Source organism: Columba livia, chromosome Z (assembly GCF_036013475.1).
Source record: "Columba livia isolate bColLiv1 breed racing homer chromosome Z, bColLiv1.pat.W.v2, whole genome shotgun sequence".
In the NCBI taxonomy this organism is placed as follows: domain Eukaryota; kingdom Metazoa; phylum Chordata; class Aves; order Columbiformes; family Columbidae; genus Columba; species Columba livia.
Window position 1 is genome coordinate 72,884,511 of NC_088642.1, and position 16,485 is coordinate 72,900,995.

A 16,485-nucleotide genomic window follows, 5' to 3' on the forward strand; every position below is an offset into this window, starting at 1 on the left:
TCCTAATGCATAAAAATGTCTTTGCTGACTGTTTTTTGGAGTCCCCAGTGATTACTGGTACTTCTATCATTCCACTTCTATCATTCCACTGTAACTAAGCAAAAAGTCCAAAGCACACTAGAAATATGAGCTAACAATATTAATATTATTCCAAGAGAAATATGTTCCTACAGGGAAATTCAAAGAACAAAGAGTGTTAGCTTGTTCTAATAAGCAGCTTCCTTTAGTGGTAAGTTTACTTTAAAAATACCAAGATACCAGAAGAATTTAATAACTTACTCTAAACTCAGTCTTTCTCTGGAATAGAAAATGATCCAACAGCATGTATATTGGAGCGATAATGCCATCAGCTTCCATATTATATTGTCATAGGATTTATCATAATTTAGTTCTTCCATACCCTACCATAAAATTAATATAAAAAGTAAAAACTAAATAAATATATTACCATGGCCGTCACAACCTTTTAATGTGCATTGCTGTATTATGCAGAAGTTAGATCAAACAAAAATACAGGTAAATAATAGAGGCATTAAATACGCAGCTGGTAGTCAGGAAAACTAGGCTGCATTCACAACTTTTATTTGTTTGACCTTTAATAGCTGATTCACTTGCTTCATGTCTCTGTTTTGCTCCTGTAAAAAGGAAACACTGCTACTAACATTTCAGGGTGTTTTTAAGATTTCTGAGAACTTTAATAACGTACAATACTGTTATAAACCTCTGAAGTATTTACTTAACCTATACAAATCGTATTATACCTACACTGAATCAAGCACACCGCTAATTGCAGTAGCATTTTCAGTAACACGTAGGAATATCTGTGTTGTGTTTGTAATACTAATTGATTATTTTATTCTTGATCTATCTTTCAGCAGCAGTTCTTCTAGTTGTAAAGTCATCTGTCGCTGCATACCAGAATTTAAATGTTATGCTATTGTCTAAATGATTACTTTTTGCTAAAAGTAAGACATGGCATTCTCTGGGCTATTTCAGATAACTATCTGAAACGGGAGGAATTAACATGCACATTGATAAAAGCTTATATTGACAGATACATTTAATTAATTACTAAACTATTCCTTCATGTAACCTTATTTTCAAGAATGCATCCTTTAACTAGATTTAATACAATTCAATCTCAGGTCAAATTTTACACTTCTGTGAAAAAATGTAGATACAGACATGAGGACATGTTAAACTAGTCAAACTGACACAGAATTTTGGAGTTAATGAATTTGGAAATAATTTGTGTGGTGAAACAACGCATGAACTAAATATGACTATGAGGAAGAAAAGATACGTTAGAAGGCTGCAGATATGGTCTATAAGTGACCAAATACATAACAGAACTTGGACACACTAGTTTGATTTTTTACCTGCAGAAAGACAGCAGTACATTCATCTATTGTCAACACAACATATCGATCTGTACTCCCAAAGAGCCTTAAGGAGAAACTACAGCTTCTTTCAACAAAGGTCATGCTGTACCTGAAGAAGTCAAATTATTTTATCAAATCTCAGCTAAGTAAAGTAAGATTTTCTTAAAGGAAATTAATAACATACTTCTCTCAATACAAGTTGCATGTCTTTTCATACCTTGATCTTTCTCAAATGCTCAAGGTCACTTTAAGACACATGCAAAGAATACACATCAATGTAGCAGTGACTTAATGGAATTGGATTAAATTAAATTAAATTAATTGGATTAAATTATGTTGCTAACCACACCAAATATGACCTGATACACAGCTTCTGACATACAGACATACAGACATACAGAAACTAAGATAGATGAATCAAGAAAATAGCTACTCCATTTGTGTAATTAAATGCATATTGCATTTATTTTCCTTTCATGATTGTGCAGCATAGGGAAACCAAACTGAGTGAAAACTCCCTGACTGCCATTGTTATGATCCCAAATTTTTCTGAGTGAAGAAGAACTGCCAGCAGCAGAGGCTCCTGTTACCAGCTGTGTGAGCAAAGTGTCACTGAATGAACATCACACACTTGGGGCCTTCAGGGAGTCTTGGCTGACTAAAGGGGAAGGTTGAGAAGGTACAATCCTCACACTGCTTGGCCTCATCCCTAGGAAACACAGGAGATATAAACCTGAATCTGCCAGCAGTAAGTCCTCTAGAAACTTGGATGGACAGTGTATTCAGACATTACGAAAAAAGTGACCCTTTCTGAAACTATATAGCTCTTTGCTCACCTATTTAACTACTTCATGAGTTCTAAAATGAGCTTATATGAAAATACCATAAAGCATTCCTGGCTATTTAGCTTATGGCCAGGCTGAACAGAGAATTTGAACAGGTCAGAATTTAAAACTGCATGCCAAATTAAATGCTTTTTTTTTTTTTCCTATTGAACTGTAATTAGAGGCAGCTCAAAAATGGCTTCATGGCTGACTTGAGAATACAGCAAAGATCAAAATTTGCATGTCTTCTCAGCAACATGGTGAAATCAAACTTCTGTATCTCTGGCACTATGTCTAAGAAATGCTACTGCACTGTTCCCTATTTCTTTCTGGTTTTTGGTTTGGTTTGGTTTGTTATTTTTCTTCCCATAATGAAAGATACTTTTATCAGGTATTTATTATTGTGAAGGCAAAACATAATAAAATTATGTCAAAGAAAATAACGCACATATGCAATGATTTATAAAGATGAAATTTTTGTACAGGTTAAAGTATATTCAAAAGTAAGTGAATATCAGGTCTGAATTTTTTAAACAAATTAGTTTTTGTTTTTAACTCAGCCACTCGCAAAAGCTGTGATGCATCAGAAAATGCGACTGTCTTACTGTTTGTTTGTTGTTTTGTTTTGTTTGTTTTTTAGCATAGTTCTGGTAGTTAAAAAATAAAAAAATCTAAACCCATTTTTTAAAGAATTAAATGCAAAGTCTACCAAGCACCAATAAGCCCTAATACAAAAAGATGTCTTGGGATAACATTATGATTTTCCTGAAAAAGCAGAAAATCAAAGAAGTTGTTTTGATTAAAAGTGCCAGCTCGTAAATAAAACAAATTGCCCAACTTGATTCTGGTTCACATCTGTGTGAATCTATAGAATTAAGTTATCAACTTCAGAAAAAAAAATTATCTTTGTCTCTTAAAACGCTAACAGTGTAATTGCAGTGATGCATGTGTTAGCCAAGTAGATGGCTGCTACATGATATAGTAGGACCAGATACACATCCTGGAAAACTGAAAATAAATAGTCAATAAGATTAAGCAGGTTATTTTCACTGACTTGGATTCCAGAAGTTGAAGGATATCTGGCATATTAAGAAGACCTTCAGTTGTCAGAAATACATATGGAATCTGTACCTCCAGAAGAAAGGAACCGGGGTGATTCCCTGAAACATTTTGTATATGTAAGATAACAGTTTCATAAGAAAAAACTAAAGCTACATTTAGGAATTTAAATAGACATATCTTTTTAAAATGTAGTTTTATTCGTCCCCATAAAAATGCCTCCATTTTATGCCTTTAAAAAAAATTAAATTCATCTGAATCTCTTCGAAATTAAGCTTTGATTTATATTCATTTAGATCTACAGCAACATTACCTTTGCATGAGGAAGGGCGGATACAGCTTGCAGTAACTGTAAATAACCTGTGAACTTGGCATAAGTCTTTTATCAACCAACATTTACTACTACATCCTGGCCAAAACTAGGCTCACACCCTAAGAAAAACACCTTCCTGTCTTGCTGTACAGATAAACCAGCTCTGTTTGCTTAGCTTAATCTTCATAATTTATTTATCATTCATTTAAAATCCTGGGGAGCACTTACCCGTTTTTAATGTTTCAGGAAGGGTGGTCTTAAAAGTCATGTAAGTAACATTCAGATTTTTGCATATATTTTTCCAGCAAGAGTTTTCAGAATAATCATATTCCATTACTAATGAGAAGTGTGTCCAAGGGAAGTCAGCTCCAATTTGCTGATTATGTACAATGACACAGGAATATCTACTAAGGCTTAAAAAACCAACCAAACAAAAAAATAAAATTAAGTTCAGGTAGAATTACCCTCAGAACAAAATAAACACATTTTTACTTGGAAGAATTATCACTGTTTAAGTCTGTTTATCAAAAAGTATTTACCCTTCCTGAATTTAAAACTGTAATTTCTTTAACAGCTAATTAAAAAATTAAAAGCTGTACTTCTACCCTTCCAATTACCTCATTGAAGTATTAATATTTTCCTACAATGTCATATTTTGTCATTACTTCTCTTACATCCTCCCTTTTACTTTTTTCTGAAACTTGCAAAACAAAATTAAAAGTTAAAAACATGCAATTTCATGTTTTCTAAAAATTCCTCTGAGCCTCACAACTAAGCATTTTACTACAGTGTGGACAAAATTCTCCACTCCCAGAATGGAGTAGATCCATATTCTGAAATTTTTACTCAGGCCTGGAAAGTGACATGGAAATTAACAACAGTAACAAGTTTTCCTGATGTTGGTCCTGAAGTAGAGACTTTGTTCTCAAAAATCAATAATTTAACTTACCTGCTTATGATATCTTTACAACCTAAAAAGGTTCCTTTTCTCTCAGAATTCAAATCCATAGCTTTTAAACCTGCATAAAAACAATTAAAGCCTCAATCAAAAAAATGAGCCTCTGTATGAATCAATGCACAGTGATAAGAAGCAGATGTGGAACAGCACAGGATATCAAAATTTTAGGTATCACATTGTTTGTCTTGATGGAGTCCTACAAAATTTCAGTTTGTATTCCAGTGGGGGGTATAATGATTTCATTATGCTTCAAATTTCAATTTTTGGAGCCAAGAAACAAGTCACATGAAAAAGTTAAATGTCTCACAAACTCATAACCCAATTATCATGAAATGAAAAATTAAAGGCTAATACAAAAGGAAGCATATTTACCATTTCATCATTTATATTCCTTTACACTTTCAGTACACTTCAAGTTTTACAAGTATGACTGGAAGATGTAGCTAAAAAGGGATATTTCTACAACACAAATGTGTCTCTTCAAAAGTTTAGTTAGTTGGACATGTGTTTGCATCCACATGCTAAGATCTTCAAACAAATAACATACTTTTCACTGAATATTATTGTTAGTAAAAGCATTGTGAGAATGCCTCCTCCCTTCCAAAACATTCTAAAAGACAAGCTTTCTTAAGACCATGGGAAATCTAACTTTATTTTTAAAGGCAAAAGAACACCACGAGAACACCACAGAATATAAAGTTATAAAGTTCAAGCAAGGAGGAGTTACAAAAATGGGGTTTAAAAAGCAAAATGAAAGGAATCAGTGACTTGCTCTAAACATAAGTACAGGCTCAAATGACCATCTCCCTGAAACATGTTTGTTTTACCAGCTGAATCTGCAATGCTGAACAAGCTTGTGCAAAAATTACACACATAAGATGACAAATTGATGAAAATGTTGCTCATACCAGCAAGGGGCCAGGAGAGTGGAAAGAGTATTATTTTTTCCTTGAGTTTAATAGATTTCTACAGCTTATGCTTACATATTTAGCAAATGAGCAATCAAGATCAGCAACAGAAGGCTAAGGGAAATCATGACGTCTACCTAACTGCTCATTTAAGGTTTTATGCCAGGGAGCTAAGTTAAAACTTTTAAATTCTAACTGCTCTTAATAAGCTTGCAAGTTAGAAAACTTGAGATCACCCATCAGCTAAAACCAGTGAGACAGTTTGACCAAGACAAATTAGGTAATGAGCAGCTCACATCTCCTTTCTGTCCTGTTAAGTAAATCTTTGACTTGATAGATGAACTACCATTCTCTTGCAAAAGAAAACATCATACTGGATTTCTTAATCAGAGGAAAATAAAATTACAAGAAAGAAAAAAGGCCAACGGAAGAGTCAGGAAACAGAAAACAATGAGAAAAGTATATAGAAAGGTTCCTGATGAGGAGAAAATTGGGAACCACCTGCGAAAAGCATATAAACGGGAATGCAGCGAAGCACAGAATAACAGCCACTTTTTCTTTCAAAAGTACACATAAAAATAATTATTTACCTTCTACTTTAGATAAAGTGTGAATGAGGGCAGCCTTTTCTCTCTCTGAGTCCATCCTTGTTATGATTAGTATCTGGAAGAAGACAAGTAAAAGAAACTCTAGGCCTGTAACAAAATGTTCTTTCAGCCTGAACACATATCTCTTTCTCTCTCCTTTGTACAGAAAGCCCAAGATTGACTAAGCAGGTAGCAAAACCAGAAAACTCAGATTTCCCAGAATAACAATCACAGAATATCTCAAGTTGGAAGGGACCCATAAGGATCACTGAGTCCAACTCCCTGCTCTTTGCAGGACTACCTAAACACAAACCATTTGACAAAGAGCATCGTCCAGATACTCCTTGACCTGTGACAGGTTTGGTTCTGTGACCACTTCCCTGGGGAGCCTGTTCCAGTGCTCCATCACCCTATCAGTGAAGAACCTTTTCCTAATGTCCAATCTGAACTCTTCCTGATGCACCTTTTGCTCAGCTGCTCCCTGTAAGGAAGCTGAAGACTGCCATGAGTGGGTCAAGCCAAGTAACCTCAACCACTCCTTGTCTTTCCCTTGAGGCCTTTTACCTCAATCAAGGTCACCCTCCTCTGGACATACTCCAATAGTTTGATGTCCTTCTTATCCTGTGGTTCCGAGCCCTGCACACAGTGCTCCAGGGGAGCCTGCACCAGTGCAGGGCATTACGGGACAATCCCCTCCCTGCCTGTCTGGTGATGCTGTGCTGGATGCACCCAGAACACAACTGGCCCTCTTGGATGTGAGGGCACATTGCTGGCTCATGTTCAGCTTGCCATCAACCCAAACCCCCAGATCTCTTTCCACAGGGCTGCTCTCCAGTCTCTCATCCCTCAATTTGAATTTCTAATTGGGATTACTCCATCTCAGGTGGAGAATCTGGTACTTGCTGTTGTTAAATTTCATACAGTTGGTGAACACTGGACCAGGCTGCCCAGGGAGGTTGTGGAGTCTCCTACTCTGGAGACATTCAAAACCCGCCTGGACACCTTCCTGTGTAACCTCATCTCCAGCAGGGGGATTGGACTGGGTGATCTTTCGAGGTCCCTTCCAATCCCTGACATTCTGCGATTCTGTGATTGCCCAGCTCTCTAGTCTATCCAGACCTCTCTGTAAGGTTTCTCTACCCTCAAAGGAGTCCACAGCTCCTCCTACACTATCATCAGCAAACTCACTTAGTGTACATTTGACTCTTGCATCTCAATCATTTATAAAAACATTAAAAAGCACTGGCCCTAGAAGTGACCCCTGGTGAACCCCCCTGATGACTGGCTACCAGCCTGATAAAAACCCCCTTTACCACAACCCTTTGAGCCCGAGCCATCAGCCAATTGCTTACTCAACATATTGTGGACTTGTCCAGCTGTGTGCTGGACACGTTATCCAGGAGGATACTGTGAAATACAATATCAAAACCTTTACTAAAATCCAAACTCATTCACTGGCTTCCCTTGGTCAATTAGATGGGTGACTTTGCCACAAAAGGAAATGAAGCTGGTTAAGCAGGACTTTCTCCTTGTGAACCCATGCTGGCTGTGACAAATAACCATGTTTTCTTTCAGGTGTTTTTCAGTAATTCCCAGAATAACCTTCTCCATAATTTTACCAGGCACTGACATGACACTAACAGGCCTGTAATTCTCAGGTTCTTCCTTCGTTTCCTTCTTGAAAACCGAAAGTCTTCTGTCAGCTTCTAGTCAACTGGGACCTCTCTAGGCTCCAAAGGCCATTAAAAAAAAAAATGGAGAAAGGTCCCACAATGACATTGGCCAGCATTTTCAGGACCCTGGGATGAAGCCCACTGCGGCCCATAGATTTATGCACACCCAGCTGGAGCAGAAAGTCTCAAATAAGTTCAGGGTTAACTGGGAGTTTATAATTCCTTCAGTCGAGGGCTCCAAGGATTCCAGACCCAGCACTGGTGTTGAAGACAGAGGAGAAAAAAGCACTAAATGTCTGTTTTGTCTGTGTCCCTATTTGTGAGCTGACTGATGTTGTCACGCAACAGGCCAATGTTAACTCCGATTCTCCTTCTGCTGTTAACATATATTTGTTGTTATTGTTGTCCTTCACAGTGCTGGACACCCTGAACTCTAATCCAACTTTGGCCACATGAATTTTCTCCCTATAGTGGCAAACACCATCTCTGCCATCCTTTCAATTTGCCTGTCCTTGCTTCCAATATTCCTACACTTTCCTTTTCTGCCTAAGTTCTAGAAGAAGGTACCTGCTCAAGCCAAGCTGGCCTTCTCCGCTTGCTTGACTTCCAACACTTTGGAATTGTCTCTTCTTGTGCTTGTAAGAGATGGCTCTTAAAAAACGAACAGCATTCCTGGACCCCAATACCTTTAAAAGCAGATTCTCAAGGGACTTAACTAAACAGCTCCTTCAGCAGTCCCAAGTCTGCTCTCCCCAAATCCAGGGCTGAAGTTCTGCTGGAGGTTTTTCTCCTATCACTAACAATTTGAAACTCAGTGCATGATTACAAGAACTGGAGAAACAACATTATAGAAGACATCAGTATTGGAATTCAGTTTTATGAACAAAGCTCTCCTGGAATAAATCTTAAACTGGAATATTTGATTCAATGTAAAAATCCTATTTAAAGATATTATCTGAAGACATTATATCACATTATTACTGTTGCATTAGACAGATTATCACTGCCACACTAGAGGCATTATCCCTATAGAGGCAAAACTTAAACTGAACATATTTAGAATTCAGCCTGCAAGATGGTGATGTACTAGAAGGAGGAGAGAGGTACTGCATGTACTGCTGAACTCATTAGAAAGATTTTCCAGACCACAGATGGAGTACACTGACGTGTTCCTGCCAGAGATTGCTTTTCTCTGAGACTCATCAAAACTGGTGAAGACGAAAATATTGAAAAGGATTCGAGCTTACCAAACCAACAGTTTTAAAAAGAATAACTACCAGATAAGGTGTTTGCTTTGTCCATAATTTCAACTGATATAAACTGAATTTGTGCTACACAATCAAAGTCTGTAAAGAAGAATGTGTACACATACACAGGACTACATTATACTTTCAGACAGGATTATCTCTGAACCTTTATGCCATTGTATACATACTTTTCATGGTGCTCACAAGATAAGATTTTTAAGGAGGCACATGGCATTGTCCAACTACTAAGACTACAGATGCAAGATAATGATATATGTAAATCCTAACACTGTGTTAGATCTTGTCAGGAAACAACTTCTGGATATCAGTCAGGCTGACAAGCTTAAGGCAGATTTTCATTTCCATATGTTGGTGTACAAAAAGCCACCTAACTATCCACTGGTTCCTTTCAAAGCAGTTTTGGACAACTGCACTTTCAAATGCAGACTTGCTGTTTCACACAGGATACATCAGACTAGTCATTACAAGTTGCTGTGACCTAGCTGACATTTTTAGTCATGTTTCATCTACATCATGAGTACAAAAGATAATGAAACAAAAAGTAAAGTTCAGTTTACGCTATTCCACCAGCAACTTACTGCTTACAAAGGAAACATGCCATTATAATCCCACAATTTTGGCTAATAAAAGGATAACCAGATTATCATACTTCATATCAATTGGTGCTGATGAAATGTGACAGAACAGGAACTAGATAATTCAATATAACTCCTACTTCCTATTATGACTGTAATACTCCTTTTGCCTATTCTGGTTTATTGAAACCTGTCTCTGAATGTTAGGGAAGAGTAAACAGTCATATAATTATGAATAAAACAATATATATTCTTACATTGCATGGGTATGTGTGCATGACCTTAAGTCAAGCAAGCAGTTCAAAATTCAGGAAAGGTTTAGTTAAAATTTTAAGAAAACATATCCAGTGGAGTTCATAAGAAAAGCAAAGCTGTCACTCAGCTGACATTAAGATGACAAAGTTGTCACATGTCTCCTAGTATTGCATAATCCTAGTATCACAAAGCAAAATGTGTTACTCTGAAGAAGGAGAAAATAATGCTGAAATTAGCTGAGAAGGTCTACTGAAGGACAGATATCAAGACAAGCAATAGCATTTTGTTTTGTTTGGTTCATGTCCATTTAAAATTCTACAAGGATGTACAATAAACTATTATATTTTTCTTCTCAGGAAAATCTATCAAAAGATGTTCAGAGCTCTTAGTGCAACTCCTAAGAAAAACAAAAGAAAAAGAAAGCTCCAGGAAGAGACATATGGAAAGAAATTAAAATAAATGAAAGTAAGCTTGAAGATCTATCTTTTTTGGCTGTGTGTTCAGCAGCGTAAATTCTATTTCAAACAGTCAGGATGCTTAAAAAACCTATATATTTTATCTCTTCTGCTTCACTATGTGATAAGTATTCTGTAAATTAATAATAAATATTCTGCAAAGGAAAATGGTGTTTTGCACTGCATGGTATCGCCCAAAATATTCACATAGCCAGAAAAAAAAAAAAAAATCTTTGGATAACTTGAGTCTCCTCCACAACTCTATCCTTCATGCCATAACTACCACTTATTTGCTTCTTACATAATGCCAGGAGATTGGCCTGAGATGTGGGTTAAGCAGAGGTCATCTATGGATAATAATACCCAAGTGTTCCATGGTGCACGTGCTCTGAGCCACACTGAGCAAGTGCACAATCCTGACTAGTGCTATGATTATCTTCACACCAGAAGACTGAGGCCTTGAAATAAAAGACTATGATATAATTTTCGCTAAGGGATGAGATACAATATACTTACCATGAAACAAAACCACCTGCAAGATGATGAAGACCTAGCAATATTAAAACTCACATGCGTGTTATTTCAGTCATGCAACAAGGGGACATTTGATCAAACAGAAACTGCTCCTGATAGAGGTCTTAACTTTGATACCCTTGTTTAATGGATACTTTGAGATGGAAAGGCAATTATGAGACTTTCTTCCATAAACCAACCCTTGTTTAAAGATGGTTTTATAATATTCACATACTTCGGAGAAGTTTTGTTTGCTTAAAGAAATTATTTATGTTGTTAACCTTAACACTGTGCTCCTCTCCACAACTTGGCATCCAATTTAACATTTGATACTGAAGCTCTGTTATTTTGGGATTTGTTTCGTGCTTTTTCTGGCTGCTGTACTGTACAATCTTCAACTGCCTCCAGATGTTATTCAAACAGGATTCTAAGATGTTTTTATAGATATCCTTTGCTTTGGACAAATAAACTGTTAATAAAGCAACAAAAGAAGTAATTGCAGTGACAAAAGATAATTGCTAAGGTTTATGCTTAACCTACACATATATTTAAAATTTATTTGAAGGCATCTGGCACAAAAAAGATGAAAATTTAATGGGCTGTGAATATGGACAGATACTATTAGTACTAATCAGGTACATAAGTGACCTTTATAAAAGTGCTACTGTATTATCTGCTACATCTCTCCAGCTAGAATTAAAGAACATTGCATTCTATAGCTGGATATACCAGTAGCAGCACCATTATATTTAGCTAATCCACGTAATTTATAATAAATAACAACTTTATTTATATTCCCATTGTCAAAAGCTTTACTTGTCCTGTGTTTTCATCACTCTTCATATTATCACAACTGTTTCTCAGCTCTGAATGATAGCTTTTGTACATAAATGGTGAACAATGCTGGGGGTATTTGAAAATGCATAAAGAAAAAATACATGTAAGACAACTATGTGATGCATAACACAGTGCAGCACAACATCACAACAACAGTGAAGTTTACAGAGCCTACTTAGTATCTGGCTCAATTTGTTCCAGTTTTTTCCAGATCCTTTTTACTTGTACTGTTTCCTGTGTGAGATGTTGCTGGGATTTGGAAGGACAGGTGCTGTGTACTTCTGAAATATCATCTAGGAGTGCTTTTGCTACACTAGAACAGGGGAGGAAGAACTGCTATTTGTCTGCCTCCCATCCTCCTACGTTGTTTATAGTAACTGTAGAAAAGAATTCTGATTATGTATTCATTCCGTATTTTTATTCCTACTCTTTCATTGCTAGAAATATTTAAGTGAATACAAAATAATTTATTTTCCCCACAGTTCAGTCTATGTCAGACATTTTCCATTTTACTTCAATTTTAAGGAAACATCCTCCATCAAGGGATAATTCATGGTGACTGATGTTAGATGCTCTGAACCACCTTATGTATACAGACAGAGGGATCCTCACTTTCCTAGGGCATTCGTAAAAGCTGACTTCAGCTCCCTATGAATCTGTTCTGATAGATCTATCTGAAAATTCACAATACACAATTATGGGAACTCAACAAGCATTGCGCTATCATTTCAGGCATAAAATTGGGTTATGACAAATTTTCACATTCCAAATCTGGGCAGCATAAGACCAGAAAAGCTCAAAAAAAAAGCCTTTCTGTGAGTCCAGTGCTAAGAATTGGACTGTAGCTTCAAACTCCCTACCTCATGATATGTTAGAAAATATTTCAGATTTTGCTTAAGATGTCCTCATTTTTAATACCTCATTTCCAAGGAGCCTAAGAATATTTTTAAGTGGAAAGTGTTCCACACTCACAGGAGGTAGATCGTAAATAACAAAGGACCTGACATTTTTGCATGTTTCTCAGTTTCCACACAGAGATTCTAATGAAAATTTATCATTCTGAGGTACAAGACAACATTATTTATGTGGAAGTACATATGAATCTTTCTTAGGCAAATCCATGTAACATAAACAGTGGTATATATAGCCATTAAATGAGCATATACACTACTGAAGTACACTCTGCAGTGAATTCATTTCTAATGATGGAACAGAAGTAAGGAAGCAAAGAGGGCTTAATATACTGACGCTATGCTGGTGCTACACTGATGACAAACAATCACAGCCTACAAACAAGGACGGACTGCAGAACACACACAAAGCATTGGATTTACAGGTATCATTACTCGCTACTAAAAACAAACCTAGTGCTGTGTCCAAGCCACACGTTAATAGAAGATCTCGAATTGTCACCAGCAGGTGCACCAGAGCAGCATGTCTGAACAGCATTATCTCCTTCTCATCTATTTTACCTTTCAAATAGAAGACACAGGTGTGGTCTGTATAAAATTTCAGAAATCACATTATACATACGTAATCAACTTAAAATTCTGGTATCTCAGAATTTTAGTGAATAGCTTATGATCTAGCATAACTTTTCCCATGTCATCTGACCCAGAGCAAGTGGGACACAGGGAAGTGTTTTTGAAAGGTGTGTAGTGATAGATGGTGCTTGCTGGAGCAGGGGACAACAGTTCCCCTGGGTGTGCCATTAAATGTACACTGCCTTACTGATTTTAGTGACACAATCTTTAAGTATTAATGGAAATGGATAAATTTCCCATATTTTCGTCCATCATACCAGCCCAGCTGTATACATTACTATTTCCTCATCCAACTAGTCAAGTCACTAAATTTATCAACAGCACTGTAAGTCCATCTAACCTGTCTTCCAAACATTTTAGAACTCTTTCTAATAAATCAAAATGGTAGATTATGCACTAATCAATAAGCAATTTTAAAGCAGTGATAACCTCAAATGGAGCTTTTCACAGAAACTTTTCAACTAATTTTAAATTATAAAAGCCACATTCTTCATGGCAAATGATTTGGACTCAGCTAGTCTTCACACATATCATGAGAAAAGATCCTATTGTCTTCCAGTAAAGATCCATGTAGACTCTTAACTTCTGGTATTACATTCCCCAAACCTAACTAACTGCTCATGATGAGAATCTTAGCGCTGTTTGAGAAGGTAAATTTGGAAGCCATTTGCTGCTTCTTGGACCCACAGAGTAAATCAAACAATTGATGGGCTACCTATTCTGTATTATGTATTCATTTTGAATAAATCTTCAAGGACTTGACCGAACAGGAAGGAATTACTAGACTGAAGATGCAAAGCCTTTTTGGGAATTGCATATGGGCAGTGGTGTAGTTCATTATCTTAACAAAGGAAATATGTGACTAGTGCAGAGTAAGTAGACTTAATAATAAAATACTTCAAGATGCTAAACATGGATGAAGAAGGTACTTAAAGAATAGATGACTACAGCTGATCAAGGAATTACTAAACAAAATGCACTATACAAGAAAAATATTAGGTAGCTCTGTGTACTGGGATAAACATAGCTTTTAATTAAAAAAGACAAGTGAAGCACTTAGGAAGGAAAAATCAAACTTAGGAACACAGCATACAGAAGAATTATCTGGAAGCAGCATGGAAGATAAAGATATTACCACTATTTTGTATCAAGACAGAGACTGTCTGTTCATCTCTGTCAGTGAAGGTGCTGAAACTGAGGGACTATGTTCAGCTCTTGACACCACTCACCACAAAAACTCAGTGAGCAACACAGGTCACTTAGAAACAAAGCAAGAGAGTAAGTACAGCCTTTCAGCACTTAAAATTGGTCCATACAAAAGACTGGGACAGACTTTTTAGAAGGGCCTGTTGTGATAGGACAAGGGGTGATGGTTTTAAACTAAAGGAGAGAAGATGCAGGCTGAACACAAAGAGGAAATTTTTTACAATGAGGGTTAAGGAATGTTGCAACAGGTTGCCCAGAGAGGTGGTAGATGCCCCATCCCTGGAAACATTCAAGGCCAGGCTGGACGGGGCTCTGAGCAACCTGATCTGGGTGAAGATGTCCCTGCTCATGGCAGGGGAGTCGGACCAGATGAGCTTTGAAGGTCCCTTACAACCCAAACCATTCTATAATTCTATGATTTTATTACAAAAAAATGGAGCATTTGGTGCAGAAAGACCATCAGAGGAATAATAATCTTCTAATAGATCAACACCATCATAATAAGTGATTGTTCATTGGAGGATTAATAAGAAAATACATTGGCATACTCTGGAGTAAAGTGAAATGAGATCAGATGTTGTGAATAGATACTGTGAATCTATTTAAAACCAGGAAGGCAATAAATGAGTGAAGTAATTTACCAAGGAAGTTTTAAAATCTTCTATACAGTAAGAGAAATATTCATTAGTAATGGATTGGGTATGCTAGAGTCTTCCTAGTTTCTATGGACCTTCCATCAAGAAAATTGCCGCCTGCTTCTGTAGTTGTGAACAAAATGCAAGACCTCCCTTGCACTTTTCTGTCTTTTCAGTGCAGGCTACAGTAGCTAAATCAACCTCACCTTTTTCAGTATTTTATACCAAGAGCAAAAAATTTTTATTGCTTTCCTTGAGCTGTAGTCCAAAGACTCATCTATTTCATAGGTCAATTTTGTGTTCAACAACAGTTATTTTTGTATAACAAGGGATGGGTAATCATCCTCTATTCCTCAGAAAACACTTGCTCTTAAAAGGAAGGTCCAAGAGATGACTATTTGCCTCCTTATTTCAGTATTTCAGTATTAAACATTTTCATTTATTTCATTGCTGTAATTTTAGTAATTGGTAATATATTGCACAGCCAATCTACAAGCAAAGAAGGCCCTGAAATCGAATAAGCACGTCACTTGGCCCAGCTCCTACTTTCGGATACATTTCTACAGCACGTAAACTGCATTTGAAAGGATTTAAGTTTTCTTTAATCATTCCTGAACTAAAATACGGACACTTAGATATTTTTTCCTTGATCTTTACAAACAGTGTAGTAGTCCTCTGCATAATGTTTTCCTTTCTGTGATTCACTGATACATGTATAGATACTGAGTTTCTCCCTCGTGCTTGTGAGAATGGTGTTGCTCTTTTGTAAGCTCCCTCAAATTAAAAGAACCCTGTTACTGACAATTTTAACATAGCAATTCCATAGATCACAGGTTGTCATTAGGCAGAGACCACTACCTTTTTTTTTGTGTGTTTGCCTTCGCTCTCATTTGTAATTTATCAATAATTTTATTTTGAGAAAAATACATTAAGCACAGAAAGTTTAGATAGCTATAGCTTATTGCATGACTTGTGACATAATAATAGAAAAACCTGGCAGGTAGTAGACAATCTAATACCTTATCTTTACAACTCGTTCTCCACTATGAGCAGTGCAACTCAAAAAATAATGCAAAGTCCCAATAGCTTTCTAAATCTTCCTTAAACATGGTCTGTATTTTGCTGTGAGTTTTTCCAGCCCCCCTCTTTATCTATAGCCAAAAATCTTGTAAGGGTTCACTAATCTTGCTGGCTTTTTCTTTAATTTTTCTGGTTCTACAGGGTTTTCATATATCAGATAGGAGAGAAATAAAGTCAGAAAGAAACCAAATCAATATTAATTTTTTTTCCTGCTCATTTCAAATGTAGGCTTAATATTTGTCATCATGTAGGTGTGACAATAGCTACTAAAAGGAGAGCAACAACAAAAATACATAGACAGATTTCATTTTAAAATCTAACATGAAAAAAAAAACTTAAACATTGTTTCATACAGAAGCAACATTTCTGAAGCATGTCTAAAATATTTTTAAATTAAATCAGATTAAAGTATT

At 36.4% G+C, this 16,485-nt stretch overlaps 1 protein-coding gene across 1 annotated transcript in view; it reads right to left on the bottom strand.

Annotated features, from left to right (window-relative positions):
* SHOC1 (shortage in chiasmata 1) overlaps positions 1–16,485 on the bottom strand; it is a 60,819-nt gene that overhangs the window by 9,839 nt on the left and 34,495 nt on the right. Inside the window, exons 16-24 of the mRNA XM_065047083.1 lie at positions 12,972–13,079; positions 11,006–11,239; positions 7,871–7,962; positions 6,035–6,212; positions 4,528–4,597; positions 3,807–3,991; positions 3,261–3,366; positions 1,380–1,491; positions 280–401 (exon numbers count right to left, since the gene is read on the bottom strand). Of these exons, the coding sequence (XP_064903155.1) occupies positions 280–401; positions 1,380–1,491; positions 3,261–3,366; positions 3,807–3,991; positions 4,528–4,597; positions 6,035–6,212; positions 7,871–7,962; positions 11,006–11,239; positions 12,972–13,079 (1,207 nt within the window). The remainder of the gene's footprint in view (positions 1–279; positions 402–1,379; positions 1,492–3,260; positions 3,367–3,806; positions 3,992–4,527; positions 4,598–6,034; positions 6,213–7,870; positions 7,963–11,005; positions 11,240–12,971; positions 13,080–16,485) is intronic.